At 35.1% G+C, this 25,403-nt stretch overlaps 3 protein-coding genes across 3 annotated transcripts; 1 reads left to right on the top strand and 2 right to left on the bottom strand.

Annotated features, from left to right (window-relative positions):
* Positions 1 to 462: 462 nt before the first annotated feature.
* LOC106365176 (myosin-binding protein 3) lies at positions 463 to 2,091 on the bottom strand. The gene is made up of 2 exons (XM_013804623.3): positions 1,877 to 2,091; positions 463 to 1,522 (listed from the first exon to the last, which is right to left on the bottom strand). The coding sequence occupies exon 2, from the start codon at positions 1,411 to 1,413 to the stop codon at positions 628 to 630; it is 786 nt and encodes a 261-aa protein (XP_013660077.2). The 5' UTR covers positions 1,414 to 1,522; positions 1,877 to 2,091; the 3' UTR covers positions 463 to 627.
* Positions 2,092 to 20,466: 18,375 nt separating this feature from the next.
* On the top strand, positions 20,467 to 22,734 carry BNACNNG14700D. The gene is made up of 10 exons (XM_013877159.3): positions 20,467 to 20,766; positions 20,870 to 21,184; positions 21,267 to 21,339; positions 21,417 to 21,529; positions 21,613 to 21,697; positions 21,793 to 21,865; positions 21,956 to 22,011; positions 22,091 to 22,156; positions 22,238 to 22,303; positions 22,388 to 22,734. Exons 1-10 carry the CDS (start codon positions 20,621 to 20,623, stop codon positions 22,472 to 22,474), a joined length of 1,080 nt encoding a protein of 359 aa, XP_013732613.1. The 5' UTR covers positions 20,467 to 20,620; the 3' UTR covers positions 22,475 to 22,734.
* Positions 22,577 to 24,090, bottom strand: LOC106436198 (BSD domain-containing protein 1-like). The gene has a single exon (XM_013877158.3). The coding sequence runs from the start codon at positions 24,048 to 24,050 to the stop codon at positions 22,836 to 22,838; it is 1,215 nt and encodes a 404-aa protein (XP_013732612.1). The 5' UTR covers positions 24,051 to 24,090; the 3' UTR covers positions 22,577 to 22,835.
* Positions 24,091 to 25,403: the final 1,313 nt, after the last annotated feature.

A 25,403-nucleotide genomic window follows, 5' to 3' on the forward strand; every position in this document is an offset into this window, starting at 1 on the left:
ATGAGAGAGAGGGCGATGAAGACATGATGAGGACAGAGAAGTCGATGAAGATGGAGGAGAGAGGGCAATGAAGACATGATGAGGGGAGATAGAAAATTAATAAGAAGGAGATGGGGCCCATGGGCGATGAAGCCTTCTCCTTGACTTGTCTCGTCTCTTTCTGTTCTCTGTTCTAGGTTTTGTACACTTTTGATATTTTTCGCTTGTGTTACGAATGTTTTTCTTTTAAACTTTTTGAAAGTTCTTTTGCGGAATAGTTTTCTGTAAAACTTTTCATTGCTCATAAATACCTTACAAAGGAACGTTTTTCTCATAAAAACATTACAGAGGATGTTGTAAATAGTTGATCATCATATCTAATAGAATTAGAGATTATAGTTATCCAGTGTTAAAAAAACGTTGATTTAACATAGTTTGAACTTTGCTATAAGAAGATGTATTGGACCCATAATTTCCTAATCATTTCCAAAGGGAAAAAACATTCATTATTACTTTCATTTGATGCGCGTATAGATGTCCATAATTGTACATTGATATTCACAAAGTTACACCAAGTATACCCAACACAGATTGCAGAGATACGGTGTCAACAAGAAAAGCAAATACTATATAACAAACACAAGAACTTTATGAAGAAGGTGATGGCGATGAATCATGATCCTTTAACACATCTTCCATTTGCTTCATCTGATCATCATTTTCCCTCTCTTTGTGTACCGCAGTGCCATCGTGCTTCATTTTAGAATTTTTATCATCCTCAATGACATGAACATCATACACAATCGGTTCTCTATCCCCAGCATCATCTCGATCATCATCACTTTGCCTGTAGGTTTCAAGTTCCTTCTCAAGAAAATGCTTCTCTCTCTCCCTTTTGAAGAGAATCTCCTTGAGAATATTCATCTCTTCTTCATCATACGCAAATTTCTCCTCGATCATCCTCTCATACTGCTTCCCTTCCATTTCAAGGGAAGCTTTATCAGCTTGTAACCTCAGAATCATAGCCATAGCTTCATCAGCTGCTGATGCCGAAGCTGCTCTTTCTTCTTCCAACTCCACCATTAAAGCAGCTCTAGCTAATCTCTCTTCCTCAACAGCTTTTTCAAGAAACCTCACCTTATTCATCAATTCCAAGCTCTTACTTTGAATAACCGAATTCTTCTCCTCTTCTTGTTCTTGATGATGCCAAACTCTTGGTCTACTGGTAATGGCCATATTCTGGATTCTTTGTATGATTTCGAATGGCCAATCAAAGAGAAGTTTATAGACGTTTTGGTAGCCAAGACTTCCAGAACAGGGTAGGAACTTGGATGCAATAAAGACGAAAGCTGATACACATAAAAGACAATAAGCAAATGCTAATTCAAGAAAAGCAACTAAGATTCCACAAAGTGTCGGTCTATAATAGTCCATCTTGTTTTCTGACTCTCTCTCTCTCGAACGATCAATAGTCAAATCTTGCCCGAATCTGGAATCACAGCATGTCAATCTGAACTGAACCTTATGATCTGTAAAGAGAAACCTAAATCCATACAAAAACAGAGAAGGGCTTAACGTTTTATACACTACAATAAAGATTTCAAGAACAGTTAATTTCTACAATCAGTATGCTTTTGAATCGGGAATTTTAATGAATTCAGCCAAAAGAAAGCAATAGTTCCTTCAGAAAAAAAAAAACATAGAATTCGTCAAAGAAAACAAAATTAAGTTTGTAAAAGAAGGACCAAAGGAAGTAATTTTCGCAGCTATTAGACAGAAACCTCAATGAAACCTTTACAAGTAAGAAAATTAATATCGTAGTTTATAAGAAAAGTCAAGAACATAGAGAAAGGTGGAAAGAGAAGAGAAAGATGAAGCTGAGGTCAGAAAGAAGCACCTGGAACTTTTAAAGTCAAATAAGAGAAAAGAAGAGCTCCGGCTAGTTGCTCCGGGAAGAGGATCTTCGTTTTCTTTTCTTTCTCTAAATCAATTAAAACGGAAGAGTCGGCGTAACATTAGTTATCTTGCACTTTCCTTGCAAGTGTATCTCCAGATAAGCAAAATGATCGATCCACGTGACCAAACAAATAGAAAGGCCTTTAATATAAACGGTAATTGATATATTTTTTGTCACACAATATTATATTAAATAAGAGAATTAATTCAGTAAGGATAAAATAATTTTATAGAAGAAATTAACAAAAGAAAATTGGGCTCAATAGCACCAAAAAAAACCATAATTCGCTATCTAACTAAAATATGTTTAATCTGGATATCAGTTCGGTTTTATGTTGGTTTTTTGGTTTTTAATCTCCTAAAATATAGTTATAATTCTAAATCAATATTTATTTGGGTTTGTTCAGTTCAAATTATTGAATTTTTTGGTTTTTTTCCGGTGATAACCAAAAATTATAATTATTTGGTTGGTTTCATGTTATATGAATTTTAGATCGTCCTCATATCAAACCAATAGTTTCGTATTATAGTTTCTAAATTTATAATAGTTAAAGAAAAGGAAAATAAAATTATTAAGACAAATCATTTCACTACAATAAAGTATATAAAAATGGTTGATAAATATATAAAGATACTTTTACTTAATATTAAATGTCATTTTTATTCAAAATAACACATGAAAGATAAAATTCTTATAATAAAATTGATTAAAAATAAAATAAGCCTAGGCATTAGTAAAAAAAAATTCAATATAAATAAAATCAAATTGTATCCGTAAATAGGAGTGGGTACGGATCGAATATCCGAATATTTGGAGGTATTACTGTCGATTCGATCTGTAACCACCCGATTATTCGGTGTCTCGAATATCCGGAAAAAATTTAGAATTCTCACGGATATCCAATTTGATCCATAAATAAAATAAAAATTTTAAAATAAATGAAAAATCTAATAATAATATAAAATAATAATATTTCATTACAAAAAAAATTATTATTTAACTTTTTAAATTCCAATACTTAATATAATAAATTTAATATATAAAATATTGTAAAAATTATACAAACTATAATATATATAACTTATGTATATAATTATTTAAATATATGTATATATATATATGCATATAACGGATTGAATCAGATATATGTTCCTAAAAATATTAGTATTTGTGATTTGCTTCTTTTTTTTTACAGATATTGCATTTTAGTATTTGATTTGCTTCGTAGGGTTACGGATATCTGTATTTTTCGGTTCGAATCAAAACGGATAACGAATCGAATCAAAAATTTACAAATTTTGCTCAGCCAATCCGTAAATAATAAAAATTATATATGTATAATTGGACTTTCGATTCATTATCCATTTTGATTCTAATCGACAAATCTGGATAGTGTGAGTTTTATTGGAACCTTACATGTGAGTTTTATATTAAAAGAAAAACGTAAAATACATAGTATGTACACATTTATGTAGAGTTTGGCTGAGAAACTCTCTATATAATACGTCAGCGTACTTATTTTCAAATCGCTGTGAAGCTATCATTATAATGTGAATGCATTTATTACAATGTTTCTCTTTTAACATACGAGAGATGTATTATTTCTACAACATGAAGATTGAACAATAGAGCGGAAACATCGTTTGGGATTTAACACGAAATTCACCAAACCCTTTATACATAAACATAATATTATGGTTAGTACACTTTAGGAATGTTTAATAGAATAAAATAATTTAAGCGAGAAACTAAATATTTAACTAAATTAGATTTTATTACCTAAAGCTTTTCCAATCCACCAACACCTCAAAATGCAAATGTTAAAAAAGACACCTAATTCAGAATCTATCGAACTTGTCCGTATATAAACCCCGTGCAGCAAAATGAAAATCGACGCCACTGAGAAATATAAACATTATGATTGAATTATACTATTAACTTTCAAACATAAAATGAAAAATTATATATTGAATACTCACTTTAGATCTTGTAAAGTAAATTATATGGTCTACGTCGTATCAAATGCTTTTAGTGAAATAAGCATATCAAATGCTTTTAGTGCAACACAAATATGGTTTATTCCTCCTACTGAACATGTTGCTAATTTCAGATATAGGTACTTGTATTGAATTTGAACAAAAAAAGATACTTATATTGAGCTTTATTCGAGTTTAAATAGTAACAAATAGATTTGAATTTGTACATTACTGTTGTAGCTATTTTATTATTTATGATAAAGTAACCATTATAGCGTTTGTAATTATTATCTACTATTATAAAGTATAGTTCCCTCTCTCCAGGGTTCTCCACGTCACTAATTCCTTTCTTCCTATCATGACACGTGTCCGTTTAACTAAATGCAGCGTATCATTATGTATTACCGAAATTGGTTGGGCTTCACGTGTCTAGAATTCTTTTTTCTTTAACCTTTGTCTTTTGTTCGGACTTAACTTGGGCTTATACGTTTGTTTCAAGTCTGTTCTTTTTTTAGGCAAACATAAAGGCCACGACGTTATTGTGGATGATGTCGACGGTAGATTTTAGGGTTCTTCGTATTCTCAGAGTAGGTCCAACTACAATGGAGGTTCTGAAATCTTCCGTTCATGTCGTTTCGTCTTCGATACATCTCCTCCAATTCGTTTCAGGTAAGGTGCTCCATCGCTATTAAGAGCCTTCTTAACTCTTTAGACCCACAGAAACCGCGATTCCTTATTCAATGCTCCTAATCTCCTTTCAGCCGGTGTAACTCCACCTATAAAAAGGTCTGTCTCGATCCCCTGAACATCATCCCACCATCTTACTTATCTTACAAGAGAAACTTTTTTACAGTATTTTGGCTAACACATCGATTATACTCGCCTATTTGAGAGCCTGTCTTTGTTCTTCCACCGTGGAGGTGCGACTTTCCGGTTTTGGAAAGCTATAAACATGAAATGCCGTGGGGAGCTAATGGGTGTAGATATGCTCCTCCTCCACGCTAAGGTGATTCGGTTAATAAACTCATGTTAATTATAGTTTATTAAATATACACTGCAGTGTTTAATATCAGAGTACCAAATTATGTTTTCAATTTATTTTCTCCATTTAGAGATGGTTTTGTATCTGTTTGTTGATTATGATTTCGTTTTTTTTTTTCTGTTTTCAGGTAATACTCATGCCAGCCACCGTCAACGTCTAACCACCTACATGCATCTTTTGAAAGCGAGTTCAATATACTCCTTGAGCAGATTTGATATGACTCGGTGCAATCAGAATTTCAGACATGTTCATCATGTAAGCAAAATCATTCTCATTCTATGATTTTAGATCTCTTTGCATTGATCAATAATAGCATTTAGGAACCCACAAATCTAAAGTTATCCCCTTTCTGTAACACATGAGAGTTGTGTAGCTTTGGAAAACTCTTTTTGTGTCACTTGAATTGATATTTTGGTTGATTTTTGTATGGTAGCAGAGTTATAGAGTCATTAAGTATCACTTTTCAGGACCGTTCATTCTCGTCACTTCTGATATGGTAGAAGAAGTATATGTGACAGCTGAGGGAAGTGAATGATAGTTGTCCCTGAAAGCGAAATTATCAAACCCCCAAAAGCTGGAGCCGAAGAAGCAATCGAAATGTGGACAGAAGTTGCTCTAGGTAAATACTGTTTAACTGTTTCTCTATGATTGAAATTTGGTTTCAGTTGATATATATCTGCACTTATATGGTCTGATTTGCAGTTTAATTATGGCTGCAAAAGACCAAGACCCATATAATTTAGTTATATTATTGTCACTGCCTCCTACTCTGCTCCCTTTGCAATATATCATCAATAATAAAAGGTATGTGTCATAAGAAAAACGCTTTTCAGTATGTTTTGGTTGTAGTTTTGCAAAGAACATAATCTCAGGATGATGAAAATTTCATAGCCTCTGGCGACATGTATGCAGAACCTTCAGCAAGGAAATCTGGCCATCGATTTGCAAATAAAAGGACCGTGGAGAGGTGACGTTAAGATATTAAAACTGGAATATGCCTAAAATGCAGTTGCTTCCATCAACAACTCACCCTCACATGCACATAAGCTATTTTGGAAGCTATGTTCTTAGCGGCATCAAAATCTCTACCACTTGATTCTTACCTATAGACCTCATTCTTCTATCATTTTCAATAACTGAGGTTTGTTGTTTGATATTTATTTCAAAACATATTTTTATGTGTTTAATGTTGAGATATATTTGGTAAAATATTCACGCTTATTTCAAGCTGACAGATTCTTCCGTCACCATTCACTTCACCATCCTAACTAAGTTTGTTGCAATAACGGCGGTCACCCCTATAATACTGACTGAATATAAATGTTTAGTAGAGGTTGAGATCATGACCGTGACAAAAGTAGGCGACACTTTGCATCCTTTCACATTTTGCCGACGTCAATATCCCCTGCGGCTCTGCTATGCGATGACAATCAATAAAAGTCAAAGATAAAGTCTCAAACAAGCTGCTTTATACCTCCCTAGGACGGTCTTCACTCATGGCAAGTTGTAAATTGTGTTATCTCGAGTGACATCACCGGAGGGGTTTAAGATACTAGACGATACCTCTGAGTCAGATGGAACTGATGGAGTAACCAATATAGTCTACAAAGAGATCTTCAAGGCCCTCCAAGACACAAAGGTTAGCATTGAACTGGTTTAATTAGTATGCTATTTCTGAATCGATATCTTTTCAATTACTGACCTCATCACTACATCGCAGGGAAAGAAGGCAATGTGGTATTGAACGATTATTGGCTTCGACCAAGATGACGTTTTCGGCTGTTCTAAGCATAATATTTACAAAGACTCGACTCTATCTTCTCTTACCGTTTTCCATTTACTACTTCGATGAAAACCATCATTTTAGCGCTTTAAAATATATATGATTACCAAAAACCTCCTAAATAAATAGAATCGTTGAAGAATACACACTACTATTTAATATTTAACCCTACTAAAAATGTAAAAAAAAAAAAAATTACCTACATGGCAGCTAAGCACTCACTTATATAAAAATACAAATCTGACATCAAATGAAGCATTCACACGATGTTAGATAACAAATCCTCAAAATATGTTGTTGATTAATTGAAATACATAATAGGTAAACGCTTAACTGTTGAGCTTAAAATTTGTAAAAAATATTAACTATAAATTAATGGCCACAACTGTATACTCAAAAAATGATATTATTCCCATATTCGAGAATTATAATTATTAACCACAATATTCAGTATTCAAAAATCCGCAATCAAACATTCGTCGCCTATATTGCTTTTTCTTTTTGTATTTATTTCTCCATTTCTTCCTTATTAATAAACTTATAAGTGCCATTAATTACATAATATATAAGCAAATATATATTTTGGACCAAAAGCCAAAAAATCAACCTCCATTGTTAGTACTAGATATCTGGATCTAATTATTTTTGGACCAAATCCGATAGGTTTATGTATTTCATAGTGTTATAAAACTAAAACACAATAAAACATTATAATTTAGGATTAAAACAGGAAAAAATAAGAATGCAATACTTTTTTAGTTATATAGTTGAATTTTGTTGTAGGCAACATAATCAAACTCACACCCAACTTAACATAAAAGGAAATTTACACGAACACTACAAGAAAACGTGTCCATAACAACGAACATTTACGACGAAAATATTTCGTCGTAAATTTACATGGTCTTTACAACGAAATTACGAGGAATCTAACTTTCGTCGTAAACGCCATGTAAATTTACGACGAACTGATTTCGTCGTAAACTCCATGTAAGTTTACGACGAATGTACGTGGAATGAAAAATACGTCGTAATCATTACATCGACATTACAACGAAGCATGTTACCGTTATATTTAGGTGAAAACGTGTATTCAATGGGCTTTAACTTACCTAATTTCGTCGTAAAGTCGTTGTAAATAATATGTTAAAACCATGTAAAATCCATGTAAAATATTCCTTGTAAAATCGTTGTTATATTTCAACTACCCAACTCGAAAATTTCTCTATATATATGTCATTTCCCACAACTCTCTTCCTCACAACACACAAACGGGAGAAAAAAAATCAGAAAAAAAAGATTTCAAAAAAAAATCTAAGAAAAAATGGCCGGTGGCGGTAGTATTTACGAGTTACGGAGTTGGATGTATTTGCACAAAGATTCCGACGGGAGGGTGACGAACGCATTTCTGAGCGGGCTAGAGACATTCATGCACCAGGCGGGCTGTACACCGATCACACAGGAAAGCGGTAAGATGTTCTGCCCCTGTCGGAAATGCAAGAATTCAAAATTTGCACGTAGTGAAACTGTATGGAAGCATTTAGTAAACAGAGGATTTACACCACAGTACTACATTTGGTATCAACATGGAGAGGGTTATGGGGGAAATGAAGCTAGTAGTAGTAATAATAATTTTGAGGATGGTCATCATAGTGAAGAACCGAATCATTTGCATAATGAATATAATTATCATCAAGATCATGAGCAGATGGTAGATCATGATAGGGTTCAAGATATGATTAGTGATGCATTTTTAGAAACAACTACAACAATAGCTGATGGAACTGGAAATGTAGAAGAACCTAATTTGGATGCAAAAAGGTTTTATGAAATGCTAGATGCTGCAAATCAACCAATCTACACTGGTTGTAGAGAAGGTCTCTCTAAATTGTCTCTAGCAGCTAGGATGATGAATATTAAAACGGATCATAATTTACCTGAGAATTGCATGGATGCATGGGCGGAGTTGTTTAAAGAGTATTTGCCAGAAGACAACGTGTCTGCTGAATCTTATTATGAGATTCAGAAATTGGTTTATAGTCTTGGGTTGCCTTCGGAGATGATTGATGTTTGCATCGACAACTGCATGATCTACTGGAAAGAAGATGACAAGTTAGAAGAGTGTCGATTCTGCAAAAAACCACGATTCAAACCGCAAGGCCGTGGGAGGAATAGGGTACCGTACCAAAGGATGTGGTACCTACCAATTACAGACAGATTGAAAAGATTATATCAATCTGAGAGGACTGCTGCATCGATGAGGTGGCATGCGGAACATGTCCAGAGAGATGGTGAGGTTGCACATCCATCAGACGCAAGAGCGTGGAAACATTTCAACAAGGTACACGCAGATTTTGCTACAAATATTCGGAATGTCTATCTTGGGTTATGCACCGATGGATTTAGTCCATTTGGAATGTCTGGTAGACAATATTCTTTGTGGCCAGTCATTCTTACGCCGTACAATTTACCGCCGGATATGTGCATGGAACAAGAATTTCTATTTTTGACCATATTAATCCCTGGGCCGAAGCATCCAAAACGGTCTCTTGATGTTTTTCTTCAACCGTTGATAGAAGAGCTAAAGCAATTGTGGTCAGAAGGGGTGAGGACGTACGATTGTTCCTTGAAAAACAATTTTACGATGCGAGCAGTTCTGCTGTGGACGATAAGTGATTTCCCTGCTTATGGGATGTTGTCTGGCTGGACAACACATGGAAGATTATCTTGTCCATATTGTCTTGGATCGACAGATGCTTTTCAACTGAAGAATGGTAGGAAGAGTTGTTGGTTTGACTGTCATCGTCGCTTTCTTCCACTTGCCCATCCGTACAGAAGAAATAAGACATTGTTTCGGCACAAAAAAATTGTCAGAGACGGTCCTCCTCCATATCTCACCGGCCAGCAGATCGAAGCAGACATTGATTATTACGGAGCTCAGGAAACAGTTAAAGTTGGAGGAAATTGGCATGTTCCTGGAAATATGCCTGATGGATATGGTGTGTCTCACAATTGGCATAAGAAGAGTATATTTTGGGAGCTACCCTATTGGAAGGATCTTCTCTTACGCCACAATCTGGATGTCATGCATATTGAGAAGAACTTTTTTGAGAACATCATGAATACATTACTTAACGTCCCTGGGAAGACAAAAGATAACAAAAAGTCAAGGATGGACTTACCTGATATTTGCTCAAGAAGTGAGTTACATATCAAGAGCAATGGAAACGTTCCTGTTCCCATCTTCCGGTTGTCATCAGAAGCCAAAACAACCTTGTTTGACTGGGTTGCATCAGAAGTTAAGTTTCCTGATGGTTATGTTTCAAATCTGTCAAGATGTGTTGAACGAGGTCAAAAGTTCTCCGGAATGAAGAGTCATGATTGTCATGTGTTTATGCAACGACTACTTCCATTTGCTTTTGCCGAGCTCCTTCCAGCAAATGTCCATGAAGCACTTGCAGGTAATTATAAAACGTTAATATATATACATATGTTATGAAATGTTATTAATTTGATTACTTTTGCAATATACAGCCATCGGCGCTTTTTTCAGAGATCTCAGCACACGTACGTTCAAGGAAGAAGTCATCGAACAACTTCATCATAACATTCCGATCATATTGTGCAACCTGGAGAAGATATTTCCTCCTTCATTTTTTGACGTCATGGAGCATCTAGTTGTCCACCTACCGTATGAAGCATTGCTTCGTGGACCTGTTCACAACGGATGGATGTATCCGTATGAGCGACAGATGAAACATTTGAAGGGGAAAGCAAGAAATCTTGCAAAGGTGGAAGGTTCAATAGTTGCGGGAAGTTTGACAGCCGAAACATCTAACTTCACATCATACTACTTTGCTCCAACTGTTCGTACGAGGAAAAGAGTTCCTAGAAGATATGATGATGGTGGAGTACCGACATCATATCCAATTGATGGTGTTCCTGACATTTTCTGCGAAATTGCACGGTTTGGTGGTAAAACGAAAGAAGTATGGTGGTCATGTGAAGAGGATAAACATAGTGCCCACACTTATATTCTGCTCAACTGCGAGGATGCAGTGACCCGTTACTTTGAAAGGTAAATATTTTTGTGAATGTTAATTATATGAATTGCAGTTAATTATGTATGACTTGATTATTTGTTTAATTTGCAGCATGTTTGTATCTCAAGTTGAAGAAGCAATACCAGGAATATCTGCAACTGATGTGGACACACGTAAAGATAAGCACTTTGTCAAGTGGTTAAAATCACAGGTACGTAATATATCTCATACATTGATTAATTAAGTAAGTGTTTTGATACTTCAATATTAATTAAGAATAACTGCTTTTGGCAGGTTGATTATGACGATCCTTATTATCCCGTATGGTTTCACGAATTGGTTCAAGGTCCAGTTGCAAAGGTCACCACATCACCTATGTATTTCACACGAGGATTTACCTTTCACACATACGAGTATGGGAGACATCGGGCAACGAGTAACTACGGAATATGTGTGAAAGGTGAAACGGACTTTTACGGGATCTTGCAGGAGATTATTGAAGTGGAATTTCCGGGGTTATTGAAGCTAAAATGCGTCCTCTTCAAATGTGAATGGTTCGATCCTGTTGTGAACCGAGGGATTCGGTATAACAAATTTGGTGTTGTGGATGTCAATTTTGGGAGAAGATACAACAAATTTGAGCCTTTCATTTTAGCTTCACAAGCCGAGCAAGTAAGCTTCCTTCCTTATCCTCGGCTTCGAACTTCCGGGATAAACTGGTTAGCTGCTATCAAAATTACACCTCGTGGACGCATTGTCGCTGGAGAAGAACCGCCCTTGCAAGAAGAAGACGCTATCAATGAAGTTGAGGTACCAGAACAACCAACTGATGAAATCCTTTTGATCGACCCGCAAAACTTTCAATATGAAGATATTCCCGAAGATGCGACAGATGAAGCACGTGAAGACGAGTTCGAGAGAAGCGACGATGATGATTGTAATGATAGTGATGAGAACGAAAACGATTTAGAGTGATGTAATATTGATGAGAACGAAAACGATTTAGAGTGATGTAATATATGTCTCTGATGTTGTATTTCTCTATTGTAACGTATGTTTAAAGAAATATTGTTTTTTTACCATCCTAATGTATGTGTAACAAATGTTGTTTTATATAATATGTATTTGTGTTAATTTTAAAAAAATTATTTGGAGTTTTAGGGTTTTAGAGTTTAAGTTGGAGAAAGAGCACAAAGTAGTAGAGAAGAAGAGACTTTGGGGTTTAGGGATTTCATTCTCGGTGTTTAGGGTTAAGCGTTGTAAAATCGTCGTAAACCGATGTTTCCACGTAATTTCGTCGTAAATGGAAAAACGCGGGCCTGGTAACTTCGTCGTAAACGTGGGCCTTGTAAATTCGTCGTAAACCGATGTTTCGACGTAATTTCGTCGTAAATCGAAAAACGCGGGCCTGGTAACTTCGTCGTAAATGAAAAAACGCGGGCCTGGTAACTTCGTCGTAATGTTACGTCGCGTTTACGACGAAACATTTTTTATATATTGGGACGCCGAGACGAGGCTGCCTCGTCCATTCCTCCTAAACTCCTCTCCTCTCCCTAAGGTACATTCTCTTCCCTCCTTTTTTTTTTTTTTAAGTTAGTTTAGGTTATTAATTAGTTAGGTAATTAGTTTAGGTGATTATTTAGATAATTAGTTTAGGTGATTAGTTAGATGACGGAATCCTATAGTTTAGGTGATTAGTTAGGTAACGGAATAATTTTTTAATTATGTCGTCATAATTGATTAAATTTATTTAAATTTTTTTTAGATGGCTCCTAGAAGGAAACCAGCAGCACCTACTTATGCCCAGTTGTTTGGCGATGGTTCCGGTACATCTTCTTCCGGTCCATCGTCTTCCGATGCAGTTCCAGACTCTCAGACTTCTCAGAGAGTTTTTTCGAGTCCTCCTCTTCCACCGCAGATGCCTCCACCTCCTCCTCCAGCGGCTGCACCTGAGCCTGTCCCAGAAGGTGCAGTTCATCCGGATTTGCGTGTGCCTTCATATGCTCCCTTCGCGAGATATACGGTGGAGGATTTGCTTGCCCAGCCTGGACGGGAGGGTTTGGATGTTCTAGACCCCGATAGACCCCGAGGAACTTATTGGTAAGTTATTAATTTTTATTACTTTAAAATTTAATTAATTTTTATTTTGTAACGGTTAAATTGTTTTTTTTCAGGTTTGGGGCTAACAACCGTGTTAGCCGGAGCGTTTCGGCGACGATTAAGGGTTACTACGACGGGGCATACCCGAACTGGAGCAAGACACCAAATCACGTTAAGATCACGTGGTTTAAATGTTTTGCGGTAAGATTTTTAAATTTAATTAAATTTTCACTTTTAAATATATATATATATATTTTTAATATTTATTATTAATTGTAATTTTTTCAAAATTTTTATGTTTCAGCAAAAGTGGCATTGGTCTTTGGGAATCACCGAGAGGGTGAAGGCGGAATTCGTTGCAAAGGCAAAGATACGCCTCTGCAACACAGTCTCTGATTGGAAGGACAAGTGGGAGATCTACGGGTATGAGGGAAAGCCCACTGAGCTCACGACGGATGTGTGGGATGGCCTCATCGCCTATTGGGAGCACCCCTCTTCGATCAGAAAGGCCAATTCGTGCTCGGCTTCTCGAAGGACGAAGGATAAAGATGGTCATTTGCCCATGCTTCACAGAACCGGACAAAAACCTCATGCAGGAGTCCGTCTAGAAGCTGTAAGTTTTGTTTTAAATATATATTTTAAAATATTCAATTAATATAATTTATAATATTTAATTTAATTTTTTTTTGTAGTTCGAGAAGACGGGAGTCTTACCTTCTCTGTCTGACCTATTCAAGATGACTCACGCCACATCCGACGGAGTTTTTGTGGATCCTGCATCTGAGAAACTCTTCCGAACAGTGGCTGGTCGGATTGAAGAACGGGAGACGCAACTAACCCAGGAGTCTCCCGATGGATTACCAGTCACATTGTCCACCCAAGAGGTCGACAGAATCTTCGAAGAGGTAACTTAAAATTTTAGTTTACATTATTTTAAATATTTTAACATAATTAACTATATTAATATATGTTTTGATTTTATAGGTGGCTCCTAAAAAGAAGGGACGGATAGTCGGTATAGGCTCTGTTAACGAAGTTGCAAGGGCAACTTCGTCATACACTTCGAGACGGGATGAAGAGACTGCTCAGATGAAGGCTCAAATGGATAGCCAGAAGGCTCAAATGGATAGCCAGCAGGTTCGTTTAGACTCTCTTGAGGATTTGCTAGACGTGATGGCCGTGGGAAACCCGGTTATGCAGAGAATGTTGAGTGAGAGACGAGCCGCTCTTGGAATGCCACCACGAGATCCCCAAGAGTCCGATCCAACCCGTCAACAGCCGAGCAACCCCACCAACTACTTCGACAATATGTAGTTTTTTTTTTCTGTTTGTATTATGAATTTAAATATTATTGTATGACTTTTTAAAAATATGTTTTCCAATTTCATATTTTGTTTTAAAATTTAAATTATTTTAAATTCTGAATATTAAATATAAATTAAAATCTATTATATACTAATTAATAATAATATAATAAGAAACGATGTAAACTCCTCGTAAACATTACATGGAGTTTACATCGAATGTTTACGAGTGATTAACATCGAAATATTTACGAGGATTTTACATCGAAATGTTTACGAGTGATTTACAACGAGAGTATTTACGTGTGCTTTACATCGAAACAATTACGTGGGCTTTACGACGAAGTCTTACGTGACGTTTACGACGAATCCTTTCCCTGCGCTTTACGAGGAATATATTTCGTCGTAAATGTAACGAGTCGTTTACGACGAAACCTCCGTTACGACGGACGTTTAACAACGAAACGTCTTTCGACGTTAATTCGTCGTAACACCCCGTTTACGACGAATTTACAACGAATACTGCCCTAGTAAAAAATATGTTTTCTTGTAGTGGAAATTACATCTTTAATAAAAATCGATCTATCAATCCCGCCCGTAGGGCAGGCCTACCCTAGTATTTTTATAATAATAGCTTTCCCAATAATCATCAGATGATTTTATAAGGTGCTTTCCATCAGCTACCATTTGGCAATTTTATTGATAATCATAGTGAGTTTTTCTAGAGAAATCTTCGATAAACTTTATCAGGTATTTTAGAGTCCATTTTGGACAATATTTAGTTGTGGTGTTGTCATTTACAAACATTTATTAATATTTACTATTTATTATTTTAGTGATCGTTATATTATATATAGGTTTGAAAAATAATTTGTTATGTTACCATCGAAGGGATTGATACTACCAAAAAATGGTATTATTGGGCCTCTAAAACATGAAATTTGAAAGTTCAGGAATACGAGGAACTTTCTAAAAATGATGGTAATTAACAGAAATACAACTTGTGTTTTGTTAATTTTATATATATTCTTTCATGCTTACCAGTGTATATGACTTTTTGAATCAAAGAATAATAATAAGACAATTGATGTTGAAAATTAACAATCAATTACAAAAAGGAATAAAAATTGAGAATAAAAATTGATTTTACTGGTGTTTATCTCTATTTTGTTTTGAGTTTAATGGTTTTGTTACTTTTACCATATTGAATGGTTAATATTTTTTTACTATTTAAGGTACAAGAACAATTATCTTTTGGTGGTAACTTATATATTGCAATTTGGATATGGTTGATTCATAAAATGTACTATTTATTTATTTGATATCGTTAAACTATTGAAAACAATTAAAACAATATAGTTACTTTTTTTATAGAAAATAGGTGATAAATCTTTTATAAACATTATAGACAACTTTCTATCTTTTATGGAGAGAAAGAAATTCAAGAAGGCATGATGAAATTCCGATAACTATGCAAACCATGGCTATGTTTGATGATAAAACAATATGAAATAGATTAAAGTACATTGGCGGCCAAGCGACCAAGCGAGAGAGCAAGTATGAAAGAATTTTCATATTTGTGGTTTGCAACTAGATAAAAATCGTTTGTAGTAGTAGTAGAAGAGAAGAGGATCTAATCTCATAAAACTATGATGCATTAGATGTAAAGGCTTTTGATGAATCTAATTTTAAATTCCTTCAAAAAAGATTATAAATTCTACATGTCTGCAAATCTAAACACTAAATCATAAATAGATAATATGATAGTGAATCATAGTATAAAAAAATTCATATGGAATCAATGTATAATTTTAAAATCATAATACATAATTAGAAAACCAACTGAATTATATCCAACCAATTTGTGTATCCAAACCATATATGTTGCATAAATATTATATGTAACTTAAATACTAAACCAAATCATATGCATATGTTTAGAACATACATCAAACTTTATAATATGATATCAAACAAAATGATTGACACATACATTTTTAGAATATACATCAAACTTTATAATATGATTTCAAACCAAATGAATTCTAAAACATAATAGCCTAGCGAGTTTTGATTAAGATAACACGAATCAAGATTTAATATTTTATAGTTAAGAATGCTTTAGTTAAGTCAATGGAGTTAAGTTAATCTCATATTGGCCATGTCCGCAAGTTTGAAAGCACAATTTTAAATGGAATTGAATCACATTTGAGCCATCAATACATGTCACCTTTGTCATGTCACCTTTTAGAATCAATCAAATTATAACATTTTTACTTGAATGTATTCTTAGTTAGTAAAATAATCTCAGTAAATATATATTTTTTTTCGATGAATGACTATTCTATTACTCAAACTGGTTAACCAGGCCGGAATAAAACAACCAATGTAACAAAGCTCTCTATGAAAAGATCTCGCATTTTTAACTAAAGAATCCAAAATTCCATTATGTGCCCTTGGGATATGAGATATCTTGAAGTCTGGAAAACATATTTGCATCGTCTTTATAGCCTCCAATTCTGTTGCAAAACTTGGTCAAGCTTGAGACTTCTTTAACATCGTGATCAGATCTTTGCAATCTGTTCCAATCACTGACATGACTGGTTTCTTTGTATATTTCCGTACATTCGTTATGATCGGCTAGTTTAGTCTTTGTTTATTTCTTTGGTTTTCGATTTTGGCAGTTTGTCATAACTTGCCAGCTTTGATCCAATTCTTTATATATTCATTGTATAAGTTTATAATCAATATAATCAATCAGTATTAATAAAAAAACACTTTCATAGTTTGTTATGTTTGCTTATACTTTCGAGTTTTGTATGGAACTACAATGGAACCTCTGTAAATTAATAATGTTGGGACTTTGAAATTTTATTAATTTATAGAAATATTAATTTATAAAAGTTTCATTATTTAGATTTTTTATTTTAAGATATATTTATTCAAAGATAAGAAAAATATTTGATTTTAATGTATAGACATTAATTGTTATTTTCTGAAATTTGACATTTATATTAATTTTATTATATTATTTTGTGTATATAATATATATTTCATAGAACTTAAATGTGGTTTTATATATAATATTACTAAATCTCATCAATAATATTAGTGTTAAGAAAATATAAAGATAATCCCATTGTGATTATAAAACAAATAATATAATAATAGATACTTATTTATAAAAAATATGCATACATATAAATTATTAATTTTTGATTTTAATGCGACCATATTTTTACATAGAATTTTCTAAAAAAAAATTATTATCTTATTAATTTATCGATTTATGTCAAATTTTGAACTGATCTAAGTTGGGATCGGTAAAATTTATTAATTTATAAAGATTATTAATTTATCAAATACTAATTTATAGAGATTTATAATAGCATTAATTACCACTTTGAAGATTTACAAATCTATTTTCAATATTATATCTTTAGCCTATTTTTCTACGAAAGAATTATACTCTAAGGCAGTTTTGAGTTATTTATAACAAAATAGGACAGTTTCAGCTACTAAGGTACTTTTTCCTTACTTCATCACATTTCGTTTAGTTTTTCAAGTTAAAACATAACTATATACTAATCAGTAGGACCCACTATCATCTCTCTCTTATCTTCTTCATTCTGAACTCTTTTTTTTTTAATAATCGACTTTTATCTTCTTCTTTTTTATCGTTTTGAAGTTTTCATCATTCTCTTTTTCAATTCTTTTTCAACAGATCGTCGTGAGGTCCTTGGACGTCATAATACGCAGGAGTCGGGCAGCGTCATCAAGAATTTGGCACTCAGCCGTGGAGATTTAGAACAAAATGTTAAACAAATCAGAAAAAAAAAACAGTTTTTTTTGAACTTTTGAATGTAAAACCATGAATTATGATTGAAAATCTATCAGATCTGGACAAATATATAAAAAAGTGGAGAAATTCGTAAAGAATCGTGAAAAATAGGTGAGAGAGGCGGAGATTAGGGTTTCTGGTCGACAGTGACCAAGAAAGAAGACGAAGTTATTTTCGTAATTTTCCATAATTAATGAAAAAATCAAAATAAAAAGTTCGTGTGTACATTACTTTCAAACTGTACATGTGTACACCTAATTTTATGTTATACATCAAGGGGATTGTGTACACAATTTTCTCTTTTTGTAGGTTTTCTATCTCAATAACTAAGCATTTACGACTTCATGAACTCACGATAACGTTAACACAATGTACATGTGATTTTTTCCCTTCTTCCTATGTACACGCAGGGTCAAACATCTTTGGAATCTGACTGAACCCAAATATCATCCTTCACATTTTGTTTAAGAGCTTCTGATTAGTGTGTGTGTTTTCATAGTAGCTTCATGGTAAGTCTTAACTTGATTAATTTCTGGTTGTTTTACATACGTACACTATCATATTTAGCGTACACATGTACACCTCTTTATCTAAAAGATGTCTGACCCTGCGTGTACAAATCTGACTGAACCCAAATATTTTGGTATAGAGGTGCTTGTATGGTTATGGTACACAATCTTTTGTACATGTGGATATGTAAAGCGATGTACACATATATAGCACTAAAACATTATACATGTGGAAAATTTAAATGAGATTTGTACTTTTACTATCCTATAATCTTCTCATCTCCGCAACAACCAAATTAAAATAAATAACATCTCATCTATATAAGATTTGAGTAATATATGACATGATTCAAAATGTGTACCGTTTTTTGGCTTAAAGAGGTAAAAATTATTCTTCTTTGAAGTGTAATTGTAGCCACATGTATACACTCTTACGCTTCTTAACGCTTCATTCACCCAACTCCGTTCTCAACGGTTACCACGGCGGATTCATGTTGACGAAGAAGCTTCACAGCAGAGAATGAACAGTTGAGAATTAAGCTTGGTTGTGGCTGTTAATCGAAAGAAGGAGGAGACGCATAAGAGATGCAAAACCAAAATATTTGCTTGATCTAGATTGCATATTTAAAAGTCTCGGGGTAAATTCATTAAGAAACTTGAACATATTAGAAGTTTGAGACAAATTGGACAGGTTATTTTGTGTACACTTTGTGACGAGTACACATGTACATAAAAAATGAACCAATATATGTGAACAAGTTGTACACATATAGGTGGATTGGTGGTTGCTTACTAAAACAATACCAAAATACATAATATATAGATCAAGTCAAACTGAAAATGGTATACATGACAATAGGTGCACACATGATTTTGTGTTTTACTCATATTAGCTTTGATTTTAGTTCATTTAATTTATTTTCCAATGCATTTAAGAATTAAAACATGAGTTTAAGATTTTAAAGAGAATACACGATTTTACGATACATTTTTTTAGTAATATACAATGTACACATGTAAAGATAAAGATGTACACATGTTGTCTTTGTACACATGTAATCATGTACACATGTAAAGATGTACACATGTTGTCTTTGTACACATGTAATCATGTACACATGTAAAGATGTACGCATGTTGTAAACATGTACCCATGTACATATAAAATCATGTTGTACATTTTTTGCAATTTTATTTAAGGAGTGGCATTTTAGTAAATATATCTTCGTATTTCCCAGATTTTTTAGGGTTTCCAGCAACAATTATTGCGGCCGCCATTGATTTCTTTCATTTATTTTTCATTCTTTTGCGTTTTAAGTGTAGATTACACTTCAAGATTGCTGCTTTATCACTTCTAAACTGATTTCCAACTTTAGATTTTGAAATTTTTGTGAGATTTGGCCATTGTTGCTCGAGGTTCATCATGTAACTGAAGCGACGACCACCGAAGCCGAGTCCGAGCATCACGACCACCACGCGCTGCTGTCAGCGTGCAACGGAGATGAGTTGCAGAGAGAACGACGTGGAGGAGGAAGGATGATTTCATGGCGATGAAGAAGACAAACCGCGACGGCTTGCGCTCGAATTCGTCGGCGATGACGGAGGAGGACCAGGAAGTACGGTGAAGACATGATGCACCAAGGATTGAGATACCAAAGATTGAAATGGGAAGAAGAAGCTTTTTAGTTTTAAATTTTTGCTTGTCCGTTTCAAAGAAAAAATAATAATTAACTTAAGAACATGGTAGTAGGACCACTTTAGTTAAATAAAAGACTTTAGTTATAATGGTTTGGTTTCTAGTCACGATAAAATGTCTTAATAGCTGAAACTGCTGTAAATAAAACTTGGGACACTGCCCTGCACTGACGTCACAATACACTACTCTTTTTCTAAATACTTTATGACGTCAAATATTATTCTGGTACTTAATGTTCAATATATCGAAGCTTTTTGGATCACGGAGAGAATATGCGTACCTTCAGTCGCCATCACAATTCAAACAAGGCCCTTTGGAATCAATACTCACACATTGTTTCCTCTTCTTCTTCCCTAGAACCAAAATTGTTACCGTCATCTGTCTGAAAGAATGCTGTCTTCCATGGCGGTTCCGATTAATGGATTTTCTTTAAACCTTCAGAAACCAAACCTTATTGCTGTCTTGAGGAGCAGAGTTTTGTATGGTGCTGCAGAAAGCTTATCCTTCACGCGTCTCTTCAAGCCTTCTTCTTACAGGTTCGATAGAAAGGATTAGAATTTTGGCACTCATTTTTGATTGAATTTTCTTGGAATTAGCGAAAACAAAAAGTATATTAATTTCATGTTATTACTGTTTCAGGATTAGAGCAAGAAGCTTTCAGAAAGAAAACATAGGAAAGAATGAGTCTGAAGATGAGAAACCAAATGAAGATGAAATGCTTAAGAGCGAAAGCACAAGAGTTTCCGAAAAGAAGAGAGTCTCATTCATAGCAAAGTTAGGTATTGGGTTAGGATTGGCTCTGACTATTACAGTAATATGTGTAACCTTGAAAAGCTCTGCTACTGGTGGTACACCTTTTGAGGTTAAGAATCTGGCCAAAGCTTCATCATCTTCAGTTGGTTTTACATTCAATGCGTTTGGAAACAGATTCGTAATTCCAGCAAACGCACCCGGGTAATGAATGTAGCAGTTAGTTACAAAACTACGTGAACTAGATTGTACCTCTGTAGCTGTTTCAGTGTATTTCTTTCTACAGATGGGTTTACTTTTGGTTGCTAATGGCGGCTGGATTCGGGCTATTTATCAGCGAAGAGGCGCTAAATATTTGGGTCTGTGGTGTACTTTTGTTTTAATGTTGGATTATGCGAATCAGATTTTTCATTTTTGATGAAATGTTGAGTTGCAGGTTGGGATAACATTGGCTCGAATGTTAACTCTGGATGGGACGTGGCAATCTTTTGCTGAGTCTTTCTCTCGGAATGCTCCTTATATAATGTCTACTGTGTCTTGGGTTTACTGGTAAAGATGCAGTATCTCTTTGTTAAAACGACATAATAGCTTCCATGGTTCTTCTTTGATGTTTTTGCTGGCAACTTGAAAAGGGGAGTTTGTATAAGCGATATGATACCGTTTTACCTAGGGAAGCTCTTCAGAAAAAGTGGAGCATCAGATGATGTTTGTTCAAAGGTTACTTCCCTTAGGTGAAACCCACTCTTGTTATTCTCCGGTAAAAATTGTATCCCAAAAGGCTGATTATTTTTTTTCAACATTTCGATATAAAGCTGGGTATAGGTAAAGAGAAAGCGATGGGCATTACCCAGGCCGTCCAAAAATATGGAAACCTCTCAGGTTTTGGTAAGTTACAAACTGAACTGAATGCAGTGGAAATATTTTCTTGAATGTGATGTATTACTTATCTCTTTGGTTTTATGAATTTGAATGCAGTGGAAAGATTTTCGCTGGGAGTGAGGAATCCTACAGCATTCTTTGCCGGAGCACTTGTAAATCTATCCCTCTACTGAGTCCATCTCATGTGTAGCAATTTTGGTTAATCAAATCTATTAACATGTTCCTTTACAGGGAATATCTCCAGAATGTTTCTTTGCAGGAGTTTGCTGCGGTGGTTTGATAACTCTTCCAATTCAGGTTTATTTTTTCATTATATTTGATTTCAGTCTTCGTTAAAATGTGAACCATAAGACTAACTATAATGTCCAAATATTTCAGCTTGTGATTGGGTTTCTTCTTCGAGAACGTCCTATGTTTGCTGTCGCAACAGTAGCAACTGTAGTGGTAAGTATATAGAGAGAGAGACAACAGAGGTGAACGAACAGCTTTCAGCCTTTGACACAAGTTTTGGTTCCATCTTTTGTGCAGGGAATATGGACAATCTTCCCGTATATGGTGGCTGCAGCCACGGCTTTGTACCTCTATATTCGCAGTCGCTACACACCTAAGACTTAGCTGTCCACATTACTTAAGTATAATACATAGACAGAAAGATGTAAGAGCTCAATACTCAGCAAGCCCAAACAGATAAGGTTATATACGTATAGTGTAGTAATATCTTTAAAAGAGTTTCACTTGAAACTAATTTGTTCCTAGAACAAACTGTTCTCTTATTTTTTTTTTTACAAATCTGTTTTTTAAACCAGACGAGAGTATTATACAACTTGTTTGTGGAATATGCACGTTTAAAAAGAATCGTATATGCTTTATTTACCTGCCATTGCCCAAGACAAAAGATACGACTCACCGTCTTCAACATTAATATCACTAGACCTGTGATCACACTTTTGATTGCAAATCTTGCTTTTTCTATAACTTATTGTTTAACAGAGTGATCATCATCTTCAATATCCCAAGTTAAATCCTCTTCTTCCTCTGCTACACTGACCCGTCTTCGCCAATCAGATTTCTCCTCAGTACTCTTGTCCTCATTGCTTCTAATATCATCTTCCATCTGATCCCACCCAAGATCTTCGACCTCACGTAACGATGGCTGCGTCGAAATCACCGAGATATCACTATCCTTAGACGACACTTCTCTACTCTCCACCTTCTCCTCCTCCAATACCACATTCTCCTCACTGATTTTCCGGTCTTTCTCAGCTTCGGTTCCATCTCCCTCATCATCAAGATCCCAGCTCAAATCCTCCTCTTCTTCTCCAGATATAGCTCTCTTCACAAGCTTAACTCTAGCCTCCTCAACTTCCTCAAGCTTATGCACTTTATAGTAATACCTCCTCCAGAAAGTCTCAGCATCAACTTCCATAGGCACAAGCTTCACGTACATCTCTTTCACGCCTTCGTTCCCATTGATTAAATCAGCAATCACGTCTCCTTTCTCCTCTAGCTTAAACCCTAAACTCCATTTCTCAAATTCCCCTAAATCATCAGGTTCTCTAACATACGTGGCTTTGTCAGATTGAATCGCAAGCAACTGCATCTCGAATCGACTATAGGGTTTCACAGATAGGGCCTGATGGTATCCACGATCACCGGATGAGTCGGGATGGGACGAAGAAGAAGATAAGAGAGAGTCCTTACCACGAGATATGATCTTAGCCGTTGATTTCCACACGGCGCCGCCGATGTCGTCGATCGCTTGACCGACCGATTCGAGGGACTCTTGAGCGACGGAGGCGCCGATGTCGAGGGAACCAGGTAAGTCCTTGACGGCACGAGAAGCTACCTGTCGGATCACGGAGCTTTCTTTCTTCAATTCGGATCCGAATTCCTCGAATTCACGACGGTAGGATCCGATTACGGATTCGGATTTGGTTGCTAGGGTTTTGATCAGATTGCCGAAGCTCCATGAAGAAGAAGCGGCATCGTCGAGAGGAGATTGAGTGGATTCTGGTGAATCGGGTTGTTGTTGGTGGTGGTGATCGTATTCGGGGAGAACTGATTTGAAGAGATCCATAGGAGAAAATGAAGCTAGGGGTTTGATCGATGAAGTTGAGTTTTGTACGATTTGTCTCGGAATATTCGATCTATGCCCAGCCACAAACGAACCAGTGTCGTTAGAAACCGACATGTTTTTCCCTTTTTTTTTTAGTTCAACTTAAAAAAAAAAGAAATTAGAGTCCAAAGCCTAGTACAAAGGGATAAGTTACAAGGTCTAAAATCAACCGCACTTAGAAAAGTGAAACAATTACACCATATCCCTGAATTTAAATCGGCAAACTAAGAATTACTCTACTCTCCTGAAAAAGCACAAAGACCACTAGAAGGGGATCTATTATATAAGGACTCAGTTGAGTCTCACAAAGAGATACTCCCTCCGTCTCATTTTACTTGTCGTTCTAGACTTCGACACATAGATTAATAAAACATTTAAGTTTATCTATTTACTAAATAAAAACATCATTACCAATACAACTAACCAAATTTCAACCAATAGAAAAATACATTAGAATAAAAAGTCAATAAATTTTGCATTGAAATCATAAAACGACACTAATTTTGAAACGAAAATTTTGCTCTAAAACGACATCTAATTCGAAACGGAGGGAGTAATACCTAAGCATATCTTTCCATGACACATAAACTTAAACTCTTTGCAATTCCCTAAGCGGCTTCAAATAATATCATCACATAGATCCATAGCCTGTCAAGTATGGTATTGTAGAGTGCAAGTTAATCTACTAAAGTCAACCAATTGACGTACGTCTTTGGCGAAGAAGACTGATAATTCGGTATCCGAGCGATTATGTTGTTTCTCCTGCAAAGATGGCGAGAGGTGCTCTAGTGCCTTTCAGTTTGGTTTTATTGAAACCCATATGTCTGAAGGCATAGTAGAACAACACGAACTTTCAGTATCAAATCATTAAGCGAGACAGCTCGAAACTGGCGACGACTGGTTTTATGACTAAAGTGTCATCATGAGGTTTATCGAGGTGAATTGCTTAACTTTTGAAATATGATTTCGTTGTCGAGGCCTTCCATTGGAGTAATCTTCTTGGATCTGTTGTCGACTCTTCTTTAGTGGGCTTTTATGGAATTTATCGAATATAGACATAATTGTAAGCTCCCAAAGATGAAGTCGATTCGTTTGGAAGGTATATCCCATGGCCCCCGCATTTATTTTGAGCCATTAGCAATAAGAGCTCGTATTTAAATTAAGTAAGAGTGTACCTCTTAATGGCATTCTAGTTATGAAGGGAGAATTGGATAGGGCAATTTTGCAAATAAAAACCATAGTTCATATTTATGGTCAGTGACGAGTTGGCGATAGAGGAGACCATGGATGAGTTTTTTGGAGTTACAACACCGTGAAACATGCAACTTGAACAAACAAACAAACAAAATGAGATTAGATCAATGGCTGGATCCAGGTGTACCTTCAAGAGAAGCAACTACCGAGCCGGTGATATTGCTTTCGAGTATA

The sequence above is a fragment of the Brassica napus genome, chromosome C4 (genome assembly GCF_020379485.1).
Source record: "Brassica napus cultivar Da-Ae chromosome C4, Da-Ae, whole genome shotgun sequence".
In the NCBI taxonomy this organism is placed as follows: Eukaryota; Viridiplantae; Streptophyta; class Magnoliopsida; order Brassicales; family Brassicaceae; genus Brassica; species Brassica napus.

Coding starts and splice junctions, on each gene's coding strand:
- BNACNNG14700D (XM_013877159.3), top strand. CDS start 20,621: ATGCTGTCTTCCATGGCGGTTCCGATTAATGGATTTTCTTTAAACCTT. Junction 21,185..21,266: donor ATTCCAGCAAACGCACCCGG/GTAATGAATGTA, acceptor TTCTTTCTACAG/ATGGGTTTACTTTTGGTTGC. Junction 21,340..21,416: donor AAGAGGCGCTAAATATTTGG/GTCTGTGGTGTA, acceptor GTTGAGTTGCAG/GTTGGGATAACATTGGCTCG.
- LOC106436198 (XM_013877158.3), bottom strand. CDS start 24,050: ATGTCGGTTTCTAACGACACTGGTTCGTTTGTGGCTGGGCATAGATCG.
- LOC106365176 (XM_013804623.3), bottom strand. CDS start 1,413: ATGGACTATTATAGACCGACACTTTGTGGAATCTTAGTTGCTTTTCTT.